The 24,587-nt window shown below is 39.0% G+C and overlaps 1 protein-coding gene across 1 annotated transcript in view; it reads right to left on the reverse strand.

Moving 5' to 3' along the window:
* The window catches only part of GRXCR1 (glutaredoxin, cysteine rich 1), a 45,428-nt gene that overhangs the window by 3,288 nt on the left and 17,553 nt on the right, over positions 1–24,587 (reverse strand). The window contains exons 3-4 of the mRNA XM_009332458.1: positions 9,342–9,581; positions 1,620–1,685 (exon numbers count right to left, since the gene is read on the reverse strand). Of these exons, the coding sequence (XP_009330733.1) occupies positions 1,620–1,685; positions 9,342–9,581 (306 nt within the window). The remainder of the gene's footprint in view (positions 1–1,619; positions 1,686–9,341; positions 9,582–24,587) is intronic.

Raw genomic sequence — 24,587 nt, forward strand, 5'->3', positions numbered from 1 at the left:
CCGGGACTGCTGATAAGGGATTGAAAGTGGCTTTGTGAACACTTTTACCCGGTCCCCCCGGACCCCTGGGACACACATTGGGCTAGGTAACAATGTTATAATGACCCCCCCAAAGTAGGATCTGGGGATATTTCATTCCAAAGTAATGAAAAATGTTAAGGAGGTTTATTAGCTAACCTTTCCAGTCAGACAACAAGAATGTTGCATGCTTTAATCATACGTACATATTTGTTTAATAGTTTCTGGTTAGTTATTCAATATGGTTTAATACATTCTTCAATAGGTTCTTCTGCATTTTATACAGAAATACATACAGTGAGTCATGAGGCAAGGAGAGTTTTGCTGAGTTAAGGAACAGGCCAGACAAATGCAGAAGGTACCACCTGCACCACAAAGGGACAAGGCAGTTCATGATTTACTGGATGGTGTTAAATCTAACTCCTGAATAAGACAGAGGTGAACAACCCTTGGGCTCAGCATGACTGGAACTTTTGGAGGAGTTCAGGAAGGAGACTGACTGTAAGAAACCAACATGCTTCATAAACAGAGATACTCGTTTTGTGATAAACTCAAAGATGTATGGTATACAAAGAGTTACTGAAAGCATGTTAGGAAAACATATGCTGTAGTTTGGCTAAATGCAGGGAAAGAAAAACCTTGGGGCTAAATCAACTAGATGTAGCTTTCTTTTGCTCTTTCATCAGTGTCTTTTACAAATATCATGTCCTCATTATCTATTTTTAATGTTGATGTTACATACTTCTGAAGTTTATGTGTTATCTTAATTTGGTTAGGAGTGATTTCAAAATAACAAGGTAATTAATAGCAATACATTCCTTTTCTAAGGACACAGCTATCCATATAACCCAGACATTATGACACACGTCTCCCCAAAATGTTCTTTGTTGCAGGCTATCCAAAGGAAAATAGAAAACGCCTTGAGCAGCCAATAGCACAAGGCCAGCAGAAAAGTGATGACCAGAAGAGAACCTAGCTTACAGCAAAGCTGTGGGAGCAGTCCCACGCTTCAAGTGTCCTCAGGGAGCGTGCATCAACTGTTCACAATAAAAGGCAAACTTGCACCAGAGAACTTCAATGGAAAAGGCAAACTAAAAGCTGAAGAGAGAGGCATGATAACCTGTAATCTGAAATTTGTGCAAATTGGCGTAATTGGAAACTTCCAGCATCTGCCCAGATTTTGTAGATGACCGGCTTTAGGTCTAGCCAGAATGCAGATGTGCAGGTTCCCAATGCATTCACTGCAGTACACAGAGAAGTGGTGCAGCATCCACACAAGAAGCCTGACTCCTCCAGGGCATGGTGAAGGTTAAATACCAAAGATGATGTCAAAAGTTATGGAAAAGAGAAAAAGACTTGCCTTTCCTGCTGTGGCAAAACCAAGAAAAAATAGAGATGGACATTTTGGTTTGACATTCATATTTTCTCAAACTTAATGGGCTGTGATACTATGATATCATTCATTCAAAGAGAAAACCAAAAAAAAAAACATTTGGCATCATCAGTTTATAACAGAAGAAAAGGAACTGCTAAAAAAAAGTCTTCTCAATTACAAATATTTAATGTACGTTCCTTATATTTGTTTGCAGAAATACAATTACCTCAATTTTGGTTAAGAGATCCTGCAGTTCCCCAGATTCATTCATTAGCAAAATTTTCTCAGCACCCTATTAGTAAGAAGAAGAAAAAGGTCAGCCAGTTTAGCATGAAAAAACAGAGATGATCAGAATATGTGGTCTTGAAAACTTAAACAGGCAGAGGACAAATTTGACTCACATTAAGTATTTTGTAATTAGGTCAACCTTAGGAAAGTTAGAAGGAGAGGAGAATCTAATCACAGTTCTGATAGAAGTGCCTGCAGTTCGTTACCAGGTGTCATATCGCATTGCCTTTTTGTAAAAGGTGACACAGCTTGTAAATTCTGATTGTGTTCACTTTATTTTACAGGGTATGCTTCTTGACAGAATAAAAAATATGTCTAGTTACCATGTCAAAAATTACAATTTTATAAATATACAACACATCAGAGAATGCAGCAAAATGAGAAGAGGAAATTGTATTTCAAATATTCTGGCAGTTGAGCATTGAATTAAGACATAATAAGCCTAATGTATAACACAAGGAGAAAAAGGGTAATGAAAATACTGTAACAACATTAAAGGCAGACACAACAATGAATAATAATAATTTAGTCTGAGTACATTAGGCCTCTGAGGGGTTCTGTGATCTGAACCAAGGCAGTACTGAAGTGGTTTTCCTTTTTTCCTTCTGAAAGTAAATGCTAGGAGATTATTGCAGACAAAATGAAAGTGTCAAAGATGATGTAGAACTTTTTTTTCCCTTTTCTTCTAATTAGAGCGCCACATTTGAATGCTTACACTTCACTTATGTAACCAAATTCACTGAATACTAAATATTACCAAATACTTACAGACACTTTTAATCAGTCAGTGGATCACAAGAAACCGACAAAAGGTGAGGAAACTGAGGCACAGACAGAGGTAACCGCACAGCTCTTACCTGCTGCTAAGAGCGCTTGGCCACATCTAGACTGTGATGGCTGGTTCATGCCATCACGATGCTCCAGTTTGCTATTCCCTGCATGCCCAGACTGTTAAATTTCACCTTTGGGTTTCCTTCTGGCATGAGCTGGGAGGTGTGGTGGGATGCTGGCACAGGGCTGAGGTGTGGTGGGATGCTGGCACAGGGCTGAGACTTGCCATTACTTTGAGCTGCCTGCAGTCAGCCGCAGGGGCTCTCAGCCTCAGCTCCCCACCAGCACTGCTCTCCCTGTTACTGGGAGGTACAGGAAAGGCTGCCGGGGAGCACAGGGAACACATATGGACCAGTAACGTACATGCTAGTGTCCAACCATTCATAGTGCCTCGCTGGGGACTGCAGAGGTAACAAATGTGTAGACCAAAAGCCAGCTAAGGGCCACCAAAACTTTGCAAAGGATTTTGTATGTCACCCTGCTAAGGTTAGTTTCCCTGTGCAAAGTCTTTTTGCTCTGGCTTTGTACAAAAAAAGAAGCACTTTTGACTCTGTGTTTGATGATTTTCATTTCAGTTAAAAGGCAAAATATTAATATTTTAGTGGATGTGTATGTCACTTTTGCCATGAACACTACTCTTACAGTGCTACACTTTCAAAGAGATTTTTTTTTTAAAAAGAAGTGTCTACAAGGTAATTAGTTGTGGTTAATTAGTCACAGCAGATGACAGGAGACTCAGATCAGCTAGCCTTACTTGTGCTGACTCTTCTATTGAAATCTGTTATAGATCACGGGCACAGAGTGTACCAGCTTCAACACATGCATTAGGCTCTCTGTGTCCACAGCAGAGCAGCTTTTAGCAGTCTGTCAGCCCCTTTCACGCTTACCCTCTAATCTTTCTCTGCTTTCACACAGAATGGACAAAAGGAGTGACTGGCGTTTCAAAGCAAGGGCTTGCCAAGGTGGCCCACAGAGTATTAGCTCAGGGCCCGAATACACTGCAGCGGCTTAAGACACAGCTTGCGCTACCCATTGGATGCAAAGACGTTAAGGATTTGCAGCTTTATTGATGTAATTGCAGCACTGCAAATTTCCTAAGCCAGACAAGCCCTGATTTGCCCCCGTTTAGGAAAGGATCTCTTCTCTGCGACAACAGTTGGCAAAAGCATCCCTGTGACTTCTGCTCCATGTTACAGTGATGCTGTGTGATAACGCTGACTGGGTTTTTCAGCAGTATAATTAAAAGTCTGACAGGTTTCCCATTATAGATTCATATTTTAAAGGGTTTATATTTCAGATGACATTGCCAGCTCTGTTACTTTCCAAGTGGAAAGCCTCATTACCATGGTTTTAAAATTAAAAACCAAACGTCCAAATGGCTATCAGTGTTTTTAAGCGTTTCAGCGTGTCTTTTCTGATTAACAGCTGCCTCAAGTGAAATTTGAATAAAAGATACCTTGCAGAGGTTAACCTTCCCTTTGGATCTGTGAATCTTATCACACAGTCTGTAATTAATAGAGTAATTAAAGCAGCTGTTAAGTCCAATAGCTGCTTTCTGACCAGAAAGTGATGCTTTTCTTTTTCTTCCTAGACTGTACTCAGTCCACAATTACCCACAAAGGGATGTGAAACATTAAGGAGTCTGTCCCTCCTAAGACTCACATAAGGAGCACAAGGGACACTGGCTATATCGTTCAGAGAAGCAGCAGGGAGAAGTGAGTTTTCAGTTTTGTTAACCAGTTAAATTTCACAGCACCAGCCTGTGAATCCTTTATCTACCAACTTCAGTAGCTCTCTACCATGGTGGAGGAGCCCAGGGGCTGCGGTCAGGTCTTTGCTCTTCTTTTGGCAAGGAAATGCCACAGACTTGGATAAACCACTCAACAGATTTTCGAGACCATTTTTATTCTTCAAAATATTTTCCCAATTTTCTCTTGAGAACGTCCAGAAATTAGCATCGTATTTCAGGTACAGTCTCACTAATTGCAGAACTAGGATAAATCCAAGGTCCATTAAATGTCCTAGTGCCCCAGCTCTGTCCTGTCACTAAACTAGTCCGTTGCTTACCTATCTTTGATGTAGCCCATTACCATTTTCCCAGTGTAATTCTTCATCAAGGAATACACATAGGTATATGGCTCTGCGCCTGGCTGTGCTAGAATACCTGCTGATTTTGGGAAGCAGTCTCTTTTCCACATGCTTCCTTATATACAGGGAAAAATTAGCATGGCACTGCAACATCTCTCCTGTGGACACACTTGCTGTGCAGATAAGTTGCCTCCCTTATCTGCCTAAAAAGAAACTTTTACTAAGTTTACGGGAGAGGCCTCTTGCTAAGGCAGCAGAATGCAATCGCACACCTTACCCTTACTGGACCTGCTATGTTTCTTCACTGTAGCTTAGTGAGGAGACAGGCTGTATATACCTCTGTCTTTGCCCAAAGCTCACATGCTCTTCAGCCTGCAACACTACACCTCTCACGAGGTGCCCCTTGGCAGCAGACAGACATGGAGTATGAATAAATGCCTGTAAATCTGCCCATAAACTGAGAAAATTAACACTGCAGTATACTATCAGCACCAGAAATGTTGGATTTGATATGTAAAGAACTGAAAGATTGATATGCAAAGAGCTATCAGATTAATTAAACCCTGCTGTTCCTGAAATGTCAAACTGCAAAATGGAAGAAGCAAGTGGGAAAATGCTAGGTGACTCAATGCAATGATCACATCACAGTTTTACTGCCACAGAGCCGTTCATATCCACCCCATCAAGCGAATGCCAGGAGAATGTGTTTAACAAAGCATGGAGGCAATTGAGAGCTACTAATCATATATGGCCACTGGAAAGCAGCAAAAAGGGAACTGTTACTACTTGCATAACAAAAATATGTTACACGGATATTTTCTACAAGTCAATTACAAAAGTAGCCTCATCATTCTTAGGAAATAATCATAACCAATGAGTCAAATAAAATAATTTTACTGTAAATCTCATGTCGTTGTGGATTCATTACAGCTGGGAAAACTAAATAGGAGACAGTTTCTTCAGGGGAAAAAAATACTAAATTCCCATATTTGAAAAAGATTCAGGTAGTTTTATATGGCAGGTGACTACTGAATTCAGTCACATATTTAAAGTGAAAAATAAAATAAATGTATTTTAAAACTACTATGCAATGAGCTAACATGTTTACTAAAGATGACTCTATTTGCCTTTTTTTATGTGCATCCCTTTTCCAGCAGTGTGTGTCTTTACATAACATAAACCTCTAACAGTCCTGGGTGCCTTTCTAAAGGAGTAAATTAATGCTCCTTTTTTTTTTTTTTTTTCTGTGTTGCTTTCTGGTTTTTGGAAGTCATTTTTTATTCTGCTTTGGTGTCCCAGCAGATGGCATAATTCCATTTCAGATGGAGACAGTCTCAGGTGAAAAGGAGGGATTAGATCAGCTGGTAAAGCGCATGCTGCAGAAAGAACCTGCAATTTCCTGACAGACTGATATTTAGACAGTGTGTGTCAAGAAATACAATGATTCAATCCTGAAAAAAATGAGAAGATTAAAAACCTTCTGTACTGCAGCACCTAGGACTTTGCTTGACAGGGGCTAAATATGATTTTTCTATTGCTTCTGCCCAAGTCGCTGGTTTGTTTTTTTCCCCCTGTGCAGGCAATGATAAATTCCACAGCACTGTGAAGATTTATCCACAGAGCCTGCAGTGCTCTAACAACCTTGTCCCTGCTTCTGAATGGCTCAGATATACCATATACTTTATCAGATAGACATATTCTGTGTTCTGCTGCTTTTGTTACATTTATCTCATTAAAAATAATCTCGTACTCTTTCAAAACTGTTCATATTTTAATTATGGGTTGGGTTTTTTTCTCCTTATGACTCATTGAAAGGTGCCTGGCTCAATATAGATTCTCCTTTGTATTGCTACATGCAATCTCCTTCAGGGAGGGATTTGCCAGGAAATAAATATTCAAAATTTAAAAAGAGAGAGAGAGAGAGAAAGAGAGAGAAAATATTGCATGATCAATTTACTGACACAGCAGGCTTCCGGATTTCTGTGTTGTATTTGCATATCAGAAGTTAATTATCATAAAAGGCATTATAGAAATGTCCACTGTTACCAACAAGACCAAATTCCGTAATCAGTTCTCAATCGCATTTTAATGAAACACAAGCCCAGCGGAGGTTCCAGCCAACTTACTGCCTTTGGAGTCACTGGTGCATCGTCTTCTTAAGGTGTCACATCAACCAGGCATTGACATAGCTGGGGGGGCGATTACTTCATTGCCAGACCTTCTCGATATGCAAAGTGCCCCCCCCTCCTCCTTACTTCTCTTCCTAAATGAATGAATGCCAACCTCTCTTACAAAGTCATATTAAGACCAAGAAATAAAAACTGCCATAAAATAATGGGCTTTTGCCACATTTACCACACAGAGTGTGTGGACACAGGTCCCTTGCCAGCGCAAGTGACACGTTCACCCTGGGGTTGTCCCTTCCCATCGCCCTGCCAGCTGCCGTGCTCCCACTGGCAGCCACAGTGGGCTGCCCGAGTTAGCTCTGCTCACATTGAACTTGGTTTTCCCATCCTGGTTCATCTCAACCAAAGCACATTAGAGAGTGATGCTGTAGCAACAGATGCAAAGCAGCAGTGTTCCCTAGTATGATGGTAATTAGTGGAGAGCAGTGGAGGGCAGAAACTTCGTCTGTGAGCACAGGTGAGGGGCACCCACATTGGCAGAGCAAAGGGCTGCCACCATCCTGGCTGGCCGTGATGCTCCCCGTGAGCAGAGCAGGCGTCTCTTGGACTGCTCCCTGTCCACAAAGCAGATTCTCCACAAATACTATTGCTGCTACGTGGAATAACTTTAATCCTCTCCTGGAGCTAAAGTCTGCTCCGTTTAACCACAGTGTGCCTCATCAGTTTAATCAAAAAAAGAAAAAGAAGAAAGAAAACACCCCCCAAATCTGATTTTGTTCTGTTTTTTCCAGGTTTTTTTTCCTTGTGTTAAACAATGTCAGTGGAGTTGCCATGCTGTAATAAATGCCTGTAGACCAGAATAGCAAATTCTTTCTTCATTTTTTTACCTACAGGAGGTAAAACCTACTGAGTACCTGTCAGCAGGTAGTTGGACAGCTAGATTTGTCCCTTCCACAGACAGCTAGTTTTCTAATTCACTTGCCTTCCTTTCTATATGTCTCCAAATATCTCATACAATACTTAAATAGTTTTAATGAGATTGTATTGCTTGTTACACTGTTGCTCCTCTGTTAAAAGACAAGTTTCCCATGATCTTGTAAAAAAAAAAGCAGCAGTGAATTAATGGGTCATCCATCACACCAAAATGACTGTAACCAGGCTTCACCTAGAGCTGAGCAAATAATTTGTTCAATCCATTTCATTTTTTTAACTGAATTCTTTTGACAAATTACTCACATATGGACTGAGATTTTCTTGGACTCGGTCATAACTCACTACTTTTATTTTTAATGTGACAATTAGGTGAACGAACCTTTATCTGAATCCTGTTGAATTTTAAGTGACTTTTGAACGAAGCACGTCTGTTCCTGGCTGGCTGGAGAACACCGTGACTCAAGTTTTTGATAAAAGCACCCTCTGCTAGGAAGTAAAAATCACTGTCTGCTAATATTCTGCACACAGGGGATTTTGCAGTTGCTGCAGTGATCCGGTGAGCCCTGTGCCAGCAAACGCATTTGTTAGAGTGCTCGGGGAAACCCGCCTCGAGCAGAGCACACAGAGAGCTAGAAAGGGGACAGGGAGAAAGGGGGGAAAGGGTATCTGAGTGTTTATACAGACCCAATATCAATTATGCCTGATTGTTGATGGCATTTCATTTCATTAGTTAAATCTTTTGTGAAAATGAAAGTGTTAAGCCATACAAACACAATAACCCCGCTGTGCGTAAATATAGTTTGCCTTCACAAATCACAGTCTCGCTGTTGGTCCTAATTGCCAGTTCTTTACTGCTCAAGACAAATACCTTCTCTGAGCTCTCAAGCTGTTTTCTTTGTGCCACTTTCCAGAATCTTTTTCTTTTAAATTCTGATTTTTTCAGTTTCTGAGAAATGCATTTCGAAAGTACAGGCTGGCCTCAATGAAAAGGTGATTTGAAATATCAACAGGCTTTTAGACCCAGAGTACCAGAGTACAAATTTGGACTACAGTTTTCCATTTGGAGTTTATGTCTTGCAACAGGGCAGAGTTGGTTTTCTCTCTCTTTTTCTGCTCTCTTTTCTCTCTCTTTTACTGCTAGACTTTTCTAAAATCAAGTATTAACCAATTCTGTACCTAAAACAATGTTCAGTTGATTACAGATGCCTGATACAGACTACATCACATAAAATTCAATGCATGTCTAAGGTCTGACACTCCAAGCTGTTAGCTTCGTATTCAACACAGATATTACTAAATGGCAGACTTATGCTATGTGTGTTCATCTTCCTGGGTCAATCATATATACCAGTTCCCATGAGGAAAAAAATCCATTTCTCTAGATTTTCATGGTTTCAACTACAAAGATAAGCTATTTTTTAAGAAACACGGGATAGCTTAGATTGTATTACTGCATCTTATTCCCCTCTTGATAGCCTCTCCCCGGTTATCTTCTACATCTTCAGATCAAACCTATCAGTGTGGATCTGTGCAGCACATACCACAAAGGGATCTCTGTCTTTGATTGTTCCCATCATTCCAGCATTGCAAACAATTTTCTAAAAACCCTGCTTCTCATTCATCAAGATTTTCATCTGTCCTTACAGACTGCAGAATAAAACATAGGCTCATGCTTTACTTACCCCAAGATAATGACCATCGATAAACACAACAGGGAGTGAGGGAACTTCACAGACCCTCCTGCATCTTTCATCTAGTTCTTTTCCATAATCGCTGTTCAGAGCAATGTTTTTTTCTTCAAATTTAACTCTGTGATTTTGAAAGATCTTTCTAACCAGTTCACATCTTTCAAAAGTGGTTCTCACCACACGAAGGCTGGTAGTATAAATTACTATGCGGCCAAACTCTAGCACTGTTGATACCTGGAAAAAAAAATAGTTCCCATTACATTAAATAAGGTGTTAATAGCTTCCAAGTATTGAGGAATTTCATTAAAAATACTATTTAAGCAAAAAAATCGCATCTTGAAAACACAATCCAATATTCTACTTTTTTCAAATGTAAAGATGGAAGGGGAGGAATTAAGTTCTTGTAATCACCAACTTAAGGCAATTTAAGCTGTTTATCTAAGTAAGGTGCAACTTTACTTTTTTTTTAGGTTTTGGAGGTGGTAAATCAAGCCCCACATTTTCAAGAAACAGATACATTTTAGATGTTGGTGGACTTCCAATGTGAATAAATCACCACCCTTTTGCTGCTGTCTTGTACATGGAGTCACCCGTCCTTTCCCAAGCAGTAAAATGCAATGGCGTGGGTTAATCCCCTCTCATCTATTAAAGCATAAATTCTTCAAAGCTGCAATAGTAACGTGAATGTAGGACTCCCTTGACCCCGCCATTTTTAGAGATGTCTGATTCTGTTACCACAGTGACTCACGTTTGTTTGCACAAACAGAGTCTGGTAGTACCCAGACTAAGTCTAAACTTGCTAACTCAAATGTTGTTGACAGTCTCCTTTAAGCAAAGATGAGAGCCTAAGCTAAACTCCATCACGTCCGTGAGCCAACACTAACTTGGAATACTTTAGGTCTCTCCACACAGAACTAGATTATGACTGCAGAGGGGAGAGATGTATCTATGATTTTTAGTGAGGATCCACATCAAATTACTCTAACATCCAACCAACAATAAAAAAGTACATCTTGTGTGTGTTCAGTGCCTGATTCAAAGCCCACCACAGTGAGGGGAGGCAGTTCCCTTGGCTGTAGTAAGTTTCATACTACAATTCAGATTTGACTTTTTACCCCACTTCTTCATATGTAAAGTTTATGCTGCATCTTTCCTTTCTGGGATTGAAACTATTGGGGAGGGTAAACATTACAAGGATTACTTTGTCCAAGAGAGAGTGGTACATTTTCAAAAAGCCTGAGAATCATTTCTCTAACGAAAGATATTATGTTCAGATAAATAGCTAAAATCCTAGCTTTTTTAAAAGGTAGTAAGGCATTTCCAAGCTTTTCAAATTATCCATTATATTAATTATTTCAGCAGTATTCCAGGAGTAAAACTGCAAGTTAGAAAATAATAAGCAAAGATACCTGTAACGCACTTTAGCAATCTATGGAAAATGAACCCTGATGGGTGGATAGATAAATTTTGAACTATGTCATGTAATAACTGTAAAGACAAAGTTGTAAAATTGGGTAGATGCCATTGCAGATTTTGCCAAATAATGAAGTCATAGTTTATCTTACTACGTAAATGCAAAAAAAAAAAGTCATTGTGAAAAGCATATTCTGCTTAGAAAGGTGTTTATAAGGTTCGACGTATGGTGAAGAGTTCTCAGGAAAAACACTTGGGTTTTACAGATCACTTCTAGATCACTGAGAGTATAATTGCAAACATACGTAATTTATTGTTTTTGTGTCTCCAGTTCTGGGAAGGAAGAATGTTGTGATAGGTCAGTATTTATTTCTCTTTGAATGGATGTCAGAAATTCAATTTTAGGAACAAATGTTATAAAAAGCGGGCTACTTTTCTCCAGCCTGTTTTCTAGGTTGAAAATCTGTTATACCACTACTGCAGCATTGACTCTTCTCCAGCATATTGTTCACACATTCCAAGTGCAAGGATTAGCTCGTCCTCTAATTAAAAGACAAGTACTCTACATAAACACTGCCAAATATTTTAGTAACCATGCACGGGTTGCTGAAAGGAAAAGGAGTTCATCCTTTTCAGAAGTAACCGAAAGATAATTTCACGTACTTATTGTTTTCTCCTCTTTGGACTGAAAATACACTTTGAAGTGGAAAACTATTCAACAGGATGGAAGTTCTTGTTCCTTCATACCTCTAATCTCTAATGCTGTTTGTTCCCAGACACCAGAGGCTGGCAGCATAGATACAGACAGTCATTATCTAGTGAAGCATCAGGACTGTGGTGTCCCTACAGCATACAAATAAGCAGCTGAAGACATGGAAAAATTGAAAGTTGTAAAGTGATCTGGAAAGATATCAAGTGGAAGGTGTGTATGCAGAGTCACTTTTATGTTTATTCTTTTATTTTTTCCTGATGTGGCAATGAAGAAATACCTTTGTTTGCCCTGCAAAGCAGTATCAAGGGCATTGACTAAATAATTCTTTAGGGAAATTTTAGTAAACACCTTGTTTTCTGTGCTACAAACGCACAGAACTTGTCCTTGGCAGGACTTTATCATACCAGGGAAAATCCTTCCTGTTACCTGTCTTGAACCACACTGGTAATTAAAAATAGGAGTCAAGACAGTCAGAGAGATTTACATGTTTTTCTTAATGAGAATCTACGCTAATTCCTATTTCGCTATCCAATTCAATGGCTACAGCCTGTAATATTTAGTGACTAGAATACGCTCTTGAAGTAAGTCAGCAGAATAATGTTTGAACACTGTGCTTTTCCTTCCTAGGTTGGAACTGTGGCAAAAACATAATAAATGACAAGCAATGTAAACAAATGAATAGAAAGACATTTTAGAAAATTAACTTTTACAATTTTGCGTAACAAACTTCAAATTAGAATCAACTCGTTTAACTCACAAATGCACATAAAATTTTAGCTGAAGTTAAAGAGAAGGTAATTCTCTGGTTAATGGGCATGACAAAACTTTGTTCGGGCTGTGGAAGTTGGACAGATGAACAAACCAAAAGATTTGGAGCAACTTACATTGACCACTTTCTCCGACTTCCTGTAAGTGGGATTCTCATTGAAACCTGAAGCTTATGGAAATCACTTGGCCTGAGGTGGCAACTTTTGTGTCAGAGTCAGAAAACCCCATGCACATGGACCAACAGCATGCTTCAAAGAAGGTGTCCATGTAGAAAGACTGCCAAGGAAGGGATTTGAGTTTTCAGAGGGAAATAGAGTTGCTTTAGATATGATCCTCTACATCATTTACAGGTGTTAGTTTAACAGCACAGTGCTACCATCTCCCAAAGGGTCCAAAGGCAGTATCTGTTTTACTGCATCAGCCTGAATGGCTTGCATTTTGCTTTGGAGCTTCAAGTAGGCAGCACCAGCAGCAGCATGACCGGCATCACTTCATGGCACAGACGCCACTCCCAGTGGCTCGGGAACAGCTGCCCTTTTTTCTCAATCTAGAGAGAAAAAGCAATTGTTGCACTAGTTCAATACTGTTCATGGTTGAACATGAGAAAACCAAAAGATCTTTCTTATTTTGCACCTGATTCAGTCTTTTCCCAGACTTCTCTACCAGGTGGATCAGGGCTTTCACAAATGAGGAGTTAGTTACACTTTGGTGTGCAATTAGGGAACACCTATCCCTCTGCCATCCCGCCAGCATCCATCTGACATGGTTGCAACTAAATGTAATCATTAACTGAGCAAGTCTTCTGCAAACAGCGTGAGGGATGTCATCCCATGAGGCTAAACACATGAGCTTAGCATCAAATGAGACCACAAAATAGAAGAAATTGCTGATGAAAAAGAGAAGGCTTAATAGAGCAAGCAGATGAGCAATGAAACAGAGGGATGCAGGGGACTGAAAAAGGGCTGAAAAGACAGAAGTAACCAAAAATAGATAATAAACTGAAAACCAAAATGGCAGGATACTGACAAAGGAAGAGTAGTAAAAACTAAATGTAGAAATAAAAACATGAAGAATATGACAAAAAAGAGATAGACAGTGAACCAAAACAAAGTAAATGATAAAACAGAGAGAAGGTCACTGAAATATGACATCCTGAACCTTTTTTAAAAGAAATCCTGGTAGCCAATGTAAGTGTACAACAACAAATATATTACAGAATATGTGAATCTCCAAGTTGTTTCAATATTTTGGGATATTTTTAAAAAAAATCTGTGCATTACTGGAGCTTCAGAAATATGAAATATTTGGGAATCATACTCCTAAAATATGTGTTTGAGAATTTACCTTTTCTGTATAACAGCTGCCATGACAATAATAACAGACTTCTCAGTAGCTCTGAAAATAATGTATGACAGTTAGGTGTTTCCATGGTGCTTCTGAAAGCCAGTTAAATATGTAGGCCATAAAACTCCCACGGACGTCTCTGGGTTCAAACCTTCCCCACTGTATCTTATCCCTGGCTTCTGGATCCAGTTGCAACTGAAGTAGCAGCAAAAAGAGTCCATGTTTCTCTACTGGTCCCATAGCTATCCTGGCCCTGACCAGTCCCCCCGGTCTGCGCAGATATCACTCACACTCCTATTTGTGAGGGGAACTCATAAAATGAATTATTGAATAATAATACCGGATTATTTCATCAGCATATTTGTCATGAATTGTTTTCCCAAGGCTATAGATTTTCTTTAATACCTTTTATGACATTTTTACATCTGCCTTGCTGACTTTGAGTGGCTCTTTATCTTTGGAACAAAACTCATAATGTGGATTTTTTTGCAGCACAGACAAGAGCTGGCCAAATTCAGAGCAGAGGAAGAGGTCCAAGCCAATGCATTTCTGCTTGTCGTGTAAGGACCACTGGTGGACCTTTGGGCATAAAGCAATTGTTGCTAAAACAGTGGTAACATTTTCTTTTTGAAAACCTTTGTATATGCCATGTCTGCAAGCAAGTAAACAGACAAGTCCAGCAGTAAGAGGAATATTCATGGTATTAACCTCATTTTTATTTGGTTGCAAATGAAAACTATGACAGCAACGCTACAAATGTAGTCATGGGATTATTTCTTTTTAATCCTCTCTCTGGACAGAAGGCATAAACACGTGTTTTAACCTCATTGGTGTGAAAAGAATAGCTATTTACATTCATATCCATATATAATTTTTTCAATGGTGACATCACCCACAAATTTACAGTTGGTTCTTTTAAAGTACAAAGTAACAAATGCAAAAAAAAACCCACCAAACCCACTCTATACTTTGCATTATATGCATTATATGAGCAACTGTATTCTAGCAAAATCAGAGTATTTTTCTGCTAAGATTAATGGGCTGGTATAACACTTTGGGAAAAGCTGAAATGTTAATGCCAACCTTTATCACAGATGAGATTTTTAAAGGTTTTTACTATGTTTGGCTATAACATTCAACTAATGATATTCATGTGGTAGTGAATTGCTTCTGTGACCTAAATCAATGGCTGATATGCCCTTCTCTGTCTCAGAGTATCATCTTTCAACATCTCAGAGTGTTCTACTGAAATATGCACCCCTTGGCTTTGTAACTAGATACTATCAGACTGGCAGAAGTATCTGCTGTCCACTAAGTCGGCTGAGACGGGAATCTAGAGCACATTACAAACCCTGCACCAGAGATGCTTCAGTGAGCAAATGCAGCATTCATGATCTAAAGAAAATGTTGAGCAAGAGAAAATGAGTGTGTGTGTGTGTATATATATGCATGCATACATATATGTGCATACATACATATTTTTATGTATGCTTGCGTATCTAGAAGCTTTAAATTAAGCTGCTCACTTCATAATTGGTATTGCATAGCTTATAGCTTGAACTAGTATCAATAACTGAGTGGCAAGAGGAATTATGGTCTAACACTAATTTTCTGACCACAATCTGTTTTGGACTTTTTGTTTTTATTTTCCACTCAGAAACAGAAGGGAAGAAAACAGCTACGACTTTCTTGTTGAAGAAGTTCTGCAGAAATAAAAAATCAATTTAAACATTTCATTTCTGCAAGACTGAAAAGCTTTTACTAGCTTTTGAGTTTTAAAAGGCTTTCAAAATGTATACAAAAAGTAATGAATACTTTCTGAAAGATTATTTTAAATAATAATCACCAAAATGTTTCAATCTTTTTCTACATGACACTTCGTCAGAACATACATGTTTTCCAAAATGTATAGCATTTAATAAAAAGCATACTTTTCATCATGTCACTGTTTAGATGAAAACGTGCAACGTTCTTTGAATGAGATGGCTGGAGATTGAAGGTCTGTGTTCTAGTGAAAACTACAATATTTGCCATCACAACAACATAATTCAATGCTAATGGAGTTGTGAACCAGTCCCTTCTGTCTGTCATTGTTGGTTGCCTGGTTCAAATTAAAGGTTTAATGGCATTTTTCAGGAAGAATTGATTTGCTGGCCAAAAGACCTCTTCCAACAAACAGACCTCATCAACCAAAGTAAAATGTTTTTCTTTGGCAGATAAGATCTATTTACGCATACAGGAGGAATTGCAAGCGGTCCCCAGCCACAGTGTGTGCCCTCGGTACGAAATCACATTCCCTTCCACTTCACTGTTTGCAGTTCCAACCCTCCATGGGCTCTCACACAGCAAAGCACAGTGCACACTTAAATTTAAATTTAAGCACTCTCTTAAGTGCTTTATTACGTTAAGGCTGCAGTCCTATTCACATTGTCTTCAAGGACCTGGCACTATATCAATATTTGGGAAAATTCAAAACTTGAACTTTATTCAATTCAGAAAACTGTGCATTTTAGTAGAGCTCAGTAGAATAAAGACTAAATTTCTGCAGGTCATATACTCAAGTCAAAGCATGTACTGACCTGCTCTTAAATACTTCGCTTCAAAAACACTACACTTTTTCTTATCCAGTTTTGGTAATTACAGGAACCATAACTGTAGGACTTGGAGTTTGTGATCCTGTGTTGTTGGGACAGTGAAATGATATCACCGGTTATCATCCTCGTAACCATCAGCAAGCTGGGAAGGTCTATTGATACCAATTTACAAGTGAGGGCATCAAGAGCTGCACTCCTAAACAAGGTACCCAGAGAGTCTGGGACACTCCCAAATATAGATACTAGGCTTGCTTTCCCCAAGAAAGTGGTCAGGTCACTGTTTCTCTCAGCTTTTAAAATAGCACAAGTATTTGAGTGCCTTTTGCCTGCCTGTATTCTGGCACTTGCCTCCCCCCCCCCAAGACAGCAGCCCTAGGAATACATTCATTTCCAAAAGCTGTATAGGAGCGCAGGCTCCTCTGCCTGATTGAGTGTCCCAACACAGGGCGTGAAACATCTCATTTTTTCCCGTTTCAGTTTCAACTCCGAGGAGCTGGTCACAGCTATAGAGAAGGGCTGTGATCCAGCAAGAACCTGAATTCTTTGATCTTCTAACTCCTGTGTGACTGTTGTCCCTCTTATCTACACACCCACCACGTACTGCTGATTGTAAAACAGCACAGTTTTACCTCCTTAAGGTTGGCATCCTCAAAATTCAACAACTGCAGTGTAAAATAGATATTATACCTAAGACATTGGTATAGCATATTTATATATGTCTGTAATTCATTTTTCAGGCCGTGTATCAATTTGGGGGATGTCAGTGAAAATAACAAAAGTAATAATAATATCGCATGTGATATTTTTACTGTTCCTTTCATCCTAAAATCACTTGACTAAATACTAAAAAAAAACCGAAAGGAGGGCTTTCCATCATCTAACACCACGTATATAAGTGTGCTGTGACCCTTTCTGTTCCTCAAATAATACAATATAACATCATACCTTTTTTTCTGCCACTGCAGGCTTTCCCACATATCTTCTGGCACAGACTGCTGTTCAGGGGATGTCAAAGTGTTTTCATTTCAAAGCAGAAAAAATACTTACAATACCACAGCAAAGGAGTGCAGGGCATGACCCTGCCTCTCCCTGCTCTTTGTAATGCTTCAGCTATTGGCAGGTTCGGAAGGTACAAAGACTACAACTGAGCTCACCTCCCAGTGTCCTTATTACCGTTCATCCAGCACACACCCATACAACCAGGCTACAGCCTGCTCTCAGGTGACCTGAGCTCAGATAAGAGAACAGGTTATCTCCCTAGGGTTCATGGTCTCTGCTAGACCCTGGTGCCTCTGCTTGCGTAGACTTTCTAAAGTCAAAGTGCCTGCTACAGGTGTACCACTGACTCTGGGGGAAAAAAGTGGCTCCTGTTCAACAAGGCACAGCAATGCTGTGGAAGTCAGCCAGGGCAACATTTTTTACGGTGTTCAAATTAGTCGAAAGAAGATCCATATCTTTCCATGCCTAGTTGGATTTTTTTTTACGCTGAGGTGGTGAAACACTGGCACAGGTTGCCCAGAGAGGTGGTGGATGCCCCATCCCTGGAAACATTCAAGGTCAGGCTGGAGGGGGCTCTGCGCAACCTGATCTAGTTGAAGATGTCCCTGCCCACAGCAGGGGGAGTGGACTAGATGACCTTTAGAGGTCCCTTCCAACCCAAACTATTCTGTGATTCTATGATTCTATAATTCTATGATTTTATTTATCAAGCATTGGAATGTCTATCAGTATTTTCTTATTAGTTTATTTGTGCCATTCTGCATATGACAGGAATAAAAGAAACCTTTGAAAATCAGAAGCAAAAGATAGTCCTGTGAGTAATTCTAACCTAGTCTGCAATTCGCCCAGGAAGAAACTACACTGTGATATAATGCTTGTTTCTCTCTTTTGCTTGCTCGCTCCTCATTTCTCTCTCTTCATACCTACCAATTCAACATCTCCAAGAAATTCTTCCCAGAGAAAAAAAGAGAGGGTATCTGGGAAGACCCTTGGCAATGTTGCATAGGTTTGTAAGAAAGGAGAAGCATTTTTTTGTCGCACAAGGACACTGCCCACGAAGACTGAAGGGGAAGAGCAAGAGCTACTGAAAATAATTTTGTCCTCAGCAGTTTACATGAGGCTTTAGGAGTTGTTTGAAAAAGGAGTATCCAACGATCTCCTCTCACATCATGCAGTTCTTTGAACTATTCCTGCATTCAGCAGAAGAGATCTGAAGCCAGACAAGTTGTACCTAGACTGCCCTGTAACATCACTGAAGCTAATTTTAGATAGTCTGGCATATGGGACATAAGTTAAGACAGGTAATAGCTGAGTTGTTTACACTATTTGAGTGTTTCTGTCTTCTGTACCTTACAGTCCTCATCAAATTAGTAGATCTCATCTTTCTTTTTCTTTCCAAAAGAAATATAGTGACTTAAAAGAAATGGTAGGGTATTTTTGATCCCTGAAGTATCTTATGCTGCATAGTCAGCACAGTAATGTATTTTATAGCGGATAAAATGTAAGCATTTAGAGGATCAAACCACATCTCAGCAAAGTATTATCTCTCATATCTCTTTTTTTGGAGCAGTCAGTTGCATCTATTCATGGAGAGTGATAGAAGAAATTGTTACAGCAAGGTGTAATAATGGCCAAAATATTGTCCTGGAAACAAGGTACCGAGAAATTGCCAAAACAATTTGTCGGTTTGTCTTTTTCAATTTCCATGCAGAGCCTTCAAACATAATCCTGGTGTGTTGTGGAAAAACCTGTAAATAATACACTCCCCATCAAATATTGTTTATATATCTATCAGTGTAACTGCCTAAAATGTTGCTTATAAGTGAAATATAATTACAGTGTTAATTGACAAAATGCTGTTACACTATCTTTAAAATGCAGTTAAAAAATCTTTCTCAGATAATCTAGTGATGGTCGTAAGAACCAAATTGTGGATATCTCTTACTTAACTGACTTTACTTCATTGTTTTCCATTATTTAAAAACCCTTCATTGTTGCAGAGATCTCTATGATTCAATTTGCTAGCATCCTCTTCCCCTCTCATCAGCCTTACAAAGACACCAAGAAAAAGGCAAGGTTAGGAAGCACAAGGCAAATAGCAAAAAAATATTAGAGCCAGACAAATGGTCCCACAGGTAATCTTTCTACAGTTAGCCTGTATAAACTTTGGCCTGCCAATGACTTTGAAACTTCCACTACCAGTACAAAGAAAATCTTTATGACTCCATCCATATCAGAAAAATCTGACACATAATTCAGGACAGTGCAATTTTCTTAACAGCCCTAGCCAGAGAAACTGATTTCAGAAAATTTTCATGAGCCAGCGCAATCACCATGCAAAAATAACATGCAATTATTTTTTAGGGCAGACAGATTCAGTTCTTTGCCATTTACAGCAGGAAACCCCCAGTGCAATTTTCAGGCAGCAGCCAACTTCTTAAACAAGTTTCAGAAAGCCACTTGATAACTTTCCCTTCATTTGCAAAGCGTGCTGTGGAATCTTACACCAAAATAGACAGTTGAAACCTGATAAACTATCTTTCAGCCTTATTATGATCTCACCTACAAAATACGTCTCCGGAGCCAAAAGTTTCCTGAATTAAGCAGCCCTTAAAAATCAGGATTTAGGTGTTGTCCCATTGGTTTATTTTATTTGAGTATATCAATCATTATAAGCCACAGAAAGCATTATTCTAGGATGATTATTTTATATCAATTAGTTTGACTAATGATACAGATACATTTGGAGTTTTTTAGCCAGTCAAAATCCAAGACTCAGCCTTGTAAAAGTAACTGTGATGGAGAGAATGCTCTGCCATTCAGAAGGCATTCGCTATATAAAGTGAATGAAACTGCAATATTTCCTAGAATACATTATGTAAAGGGAAAATATTTGTCACTAAGAAGGTTGACTGGAAGTAAATTTCATAAAGTGATTTTCTAGCTCTTGGACCACAATTTCTTGAGCACACATCAGTGAAGATTCATCTGGATAAAGTTCCATGAGTTGGCGTATGCATTTTACCAAATACAGTGTTTGCTTTTTTGGTGAGCAAAGTGGCCTCAAACCACATGGAAAGTACACTTGCTTGTTCTGATATTGATCTTCATCTTCACTGAGACCTTGATTGCTTCTCAGCCTTCAGTGGCAGGGCACGGCACAATCCAGTCTTGTTCTTTCATCTGTACGTTCGATAATTGTAATGTCAGCTCTGAAATTAACTGATCAGGAAAGGGGAGAGTAAAGAAAGTTAAAAATTGCTCTGACGCTGCTCATCAAACAGCCTGTTCATTTGTTACCCTCCTCTTCCCTTATCAATTTGTTTCAGGGTAACAAGAGTTCCTATACAAGGGAAAAGGTGCTGGGATTACTTTACTTATAAACATAGTATTTGCAAAATGGCTCTTTTGAGACAGTGAACAACACTAACCTATAAGACTTCTTTTTTTTCCAGCAAAACAAACTCAGTTTTTCAGTGGGGAAATGCTGCTGTTTCTGACAAGTAGTTTTCACTTTTCATAGCTGTTTTATAGTATATTTAATATGAACACACTTAATACCTACCTTAACCTATACAGAACACATCATGCAAACTTCAGCCAGCACCTGTCCTAACAATGATTTTTCTTTGGCAATGGGTTATTCCATATTTCCCCTCTGTGCCTACTCTGTGTTGAAAGACTGATTGTAGTGTGCTCTAACCTGGCATCCAACCAGGGAAACAATTGTTTTCTACAGGTGCAGTGTTAGAAGGAGAGTTATAAGCTAGTTTTACTAATGTTTGATTATCTGCTATGTTTGATAAATGGCTTTCAGCTGAGCAATCTGAGTAGCAATATAAACAATTTCTCTTTGTTTGATGTAATCGCTGGATCAGGAAATTGAAACCTATACTTCTGCAAAATTGTGTTATAGTGTTACAGGAGATATAAGCTCTCTGATTTGCTTCTTGGGTCTTTGCATAAAACAAATGGCAATTAGAAATGCTTATTAAATTTTAATACCACTTCTTAAGAAGTAGGCTGTGCCAGTCAGATACAGGTGAAGAGCTAAACTCAGGAAAATTCAACAGTAAAAACTGCAAAAAATTTGCAAAACTTGAAATTCCCTTGTGGTCAGAACTGAAGTCCTGGTGAGAGTTTGTTCTTCTGGCTAAAACAAAGTTAGGAAGAAAATTTACCATAGATGTGGTTAAAATATGGGCATTTTTAAGTTGTAATCAAAAGAATGAACAAAAGGGTTATTCTTAATGTTGGTCACCAACAGGCACTGTTGCAGTACAGTGTAAAAAACAACCTATGTCCTCCCATTCATCTGGCTTTGCCAAACTTTCTGAATTCAAGCTATAATTGAAAACTCATGTTTCCCTAGTCCTTTTTTCTTTCTCTTTATTTCAGAGAACTGACCAGATTGCAGACTAAATTTCCCTTCCCCTCCAGTAAGTCTGATTGCTCTTCATCTCTCTTCCAGGTCAAAGTCATCTCTCAGGGCTTTAACACCCGGTTTTCCCCAGGCCTCCAGAAAAGATTTGTACTTCCTCCAACACTGCCAGCATGTGGAAGCCTTTCTTCTCCTGCCTCTCGCTTTCTGCTTTATTCTCTCAAGACAGAGTACTTCACCGCTACACTTGACATTTCTGGCAGCTATTGAGGGACTGATTTAACTGCAGCCCTTATCTTTTCATAAGATTTATGTAAGGTCAAAATTACAAGCCTGTGCTGCAGGCAGGCTGCAAGAATGGCTGGGAGCTAGAGATTTCCATGGTGCCAGCTCAGAAGTAGCTGGTACCTCCTTATTACATTTCAGTAGGGCTGAGCATATAATGAATCAGCCAAAATAAGACAGAAGCCCACCAGAGGACTTACACCACTAAGCAGATAGACGTGCCCAAATCAAACCTAGGAGCATTTGTGGTGAACACAGATTCCAGGTTTCTGGACATGTCTTACTCACTGAAAGGGTCACACATATCTTACCTTTTCATATGAAGATCATCGCCATGCATTGCCATGGAGCACGTGTAAATGCCACCATTTCAGGTGAACTCTGACTTTCTGGTGCAAACTCGTGCCACAAGCTAAGCCAGGAAGAGACTGAGCCAAAACCTTCAAAGCTTTGTATTGGTTACAGTTTATGCCTGAAATGTGAGGAATTCAAAACATCGGTTCCCTCTCTGGTAGGTTTGTTGAGGAATTCTGTGAATCCAAGTGAACGCATTTACCTAATCATCTTAACAAACACTGAAAATACAGGATACTTAAAACCATTGCATAGTATCCTCACAGCCATCACATCAGCTCTTCAGGCTCCCAAACAACATTCCAAACACTGACAATCACAGCTCTTCCATTTCCCTCCAAGACGTCTCTATGAATCCAGATAGCAGGAAGCTTTTTCCAGCATCCCATGGATAAATTCAGTTTTTCTCCACAAGTATTTGATTTATCTCCTGAATCCCCTCTACAATATCAGTGTTCCTATTTTATTCCTCTCCAGCCTACCCATATATTCACAGTCACAGGCCTTGCATAACTACCACTTGAGATTTTCTGCAAACCAATTACTTTATCTCAGTATCTACAATCCAGCCAGTCTCATTTGCCATGATCTTGGTTTCCACTAGTTCTTCTGGCTCTTGGTTAGCTTCATCTTTTCAAATACCTCTGCAGAATAACTTGACAAGGATGCTACATAATTTCATCCTATCAACTTTATTCAGAGAGTTTCCCCAAAGACACTTCTGTTACCTTTATCACCTCAGAGAAGAGAAGGACCTTTGCTTCCCCCACCAGTAACATTTTATGTTTTACCCATTTACTCCCAGTATCCACTCAATGTAGTTTTCTGTCTCACCTCCTGCACTGCTTCATGTAAGTTGAATTCCTTTAAAAATCATCAATGTATTTACTAAAGTAATGAGGTATTAGACTATGTGCAAATAATTTGCACTAAAATTCACACCCAGTCCATGGAAAGCATGGTAGCTACGAAGCATGGTGGCATATCAGTGGTCAAACTGGAACTTCCCACCTCTGCAAGAATATTATTTCTGGTAGATATGGCTTGTATTGTGACAGGCCTGAATACAGTTGTGATGTCTACAAAAATGTACAACATTATGTTATTGCATGAATTGTGTGACCATTTGGAGGTCTTTTAATTTAGGTCTAAATTTTGGCCTGAACTTTCATTGCATATTAGACTCATTTTGGCTCCAGTAGCATGTCTGATCTATGCAAAACTAAGGGGACATAGCTTTTAAATTATCCCAGTGAGGGTTTATGGTTGTGTTACATCAATGACAAAGGAAAAGAGCTGAATTTCTATTTTGGCTGTTTGCAGCTGTTTACCTGGAGATAGTTTTCCAAAGACTCTGCTCACAGAATGGCAGCATAATAGTTTATGCAATGTGCCTTTGACATGAGAAAGATACAGGCATTTTAAAACATCTGGAAAATTGGGAAGTAAAAAAAATGTGAAAATAAAAATGGTAGATTCACAATTTATCATTCCTACCAATTTTCCGCGCCTACTAACAGCACATGAAATTAGAGAACAGACAAATTGGAAGGTCACTGTTACTACTCCCAAGTACCTTGCAAACAGAAACTAATTAATGTAAAAGAGAAAAAAAGTCTACTCCATGTCATCTAAAGAAATGCTGCCATCAGTAAATTAAAAATGTATGGCTTGAGCTGCATAGCATCTGCCTGCCTAAAGCTCCATCTGTAAATAGTGTGGAAGACCACAGAACTGAAACAATGGGTCACAGATGGGTCATGAAAAGAATGTTAATATTAATCATACATATATAAACAATGTCCAAGCCCTGGAAATCTGAGAATAAGCCTCTCTTCTTAGAGGAAGATTTGTCCTAGATTACACCATTTAATTTCCTTACTTAACAGTTATGAGTTACTACTTGGTGACAGAAGTTATATGCAGGAGTATGAAAAATAATTATTATTCAACATTTGTTCAGTGTTTATTTCACCTCTATCTCTTTATCACTAGCAACAGGGAGAAACAGACTGAGTAAAATGAGAATTGGACTTCAATAAAATGGAACTTTTTCTCAAGTTTAAAAAACATTGTTCAATTTTTTCACTCATTTTTTCTGGGCCTTTCTCTTTTCTGGTTCTAGTCAAAACAAGGAGGGCTGGAAATAGAAGAGCATGTAGATCAACTTGAAAATGTTCTGACTAGCACTTAGTGTTTGGTCACTTGCCCAAAAAGGACTTATATCTAGACTTGCCTATATTTGTTTGTATGTATGAAATACTTGAATAAATGACTAATTGTTTTTCTTGCATAGTTATTTTTCTTACTGACAGTTCACACATCAAGGTACTTTGGGGCTTGCTTTTTAATAATATGAGTAGGATTTTTCAAATATGTTTAATTGTCTT

This window comes from Pygoscelis adeliae, unplaced genomic scaffold (assembly GCF_000699105.1).
Source record: "Pygoscelis adeliae isolate BGI_AS28 unplaced genomic scaffold, ASM69910v1 Scaffold59, whole genome shotgun sequence".
In the NCBI taxonomy this organism is placed as follows: domain Eukaryota; kingdom Metazoa; phylum Chordata; class Aves; order Sphenisciformes; family Spheniscidae; genus Pygoscelis; species Pygoscelis adeliae.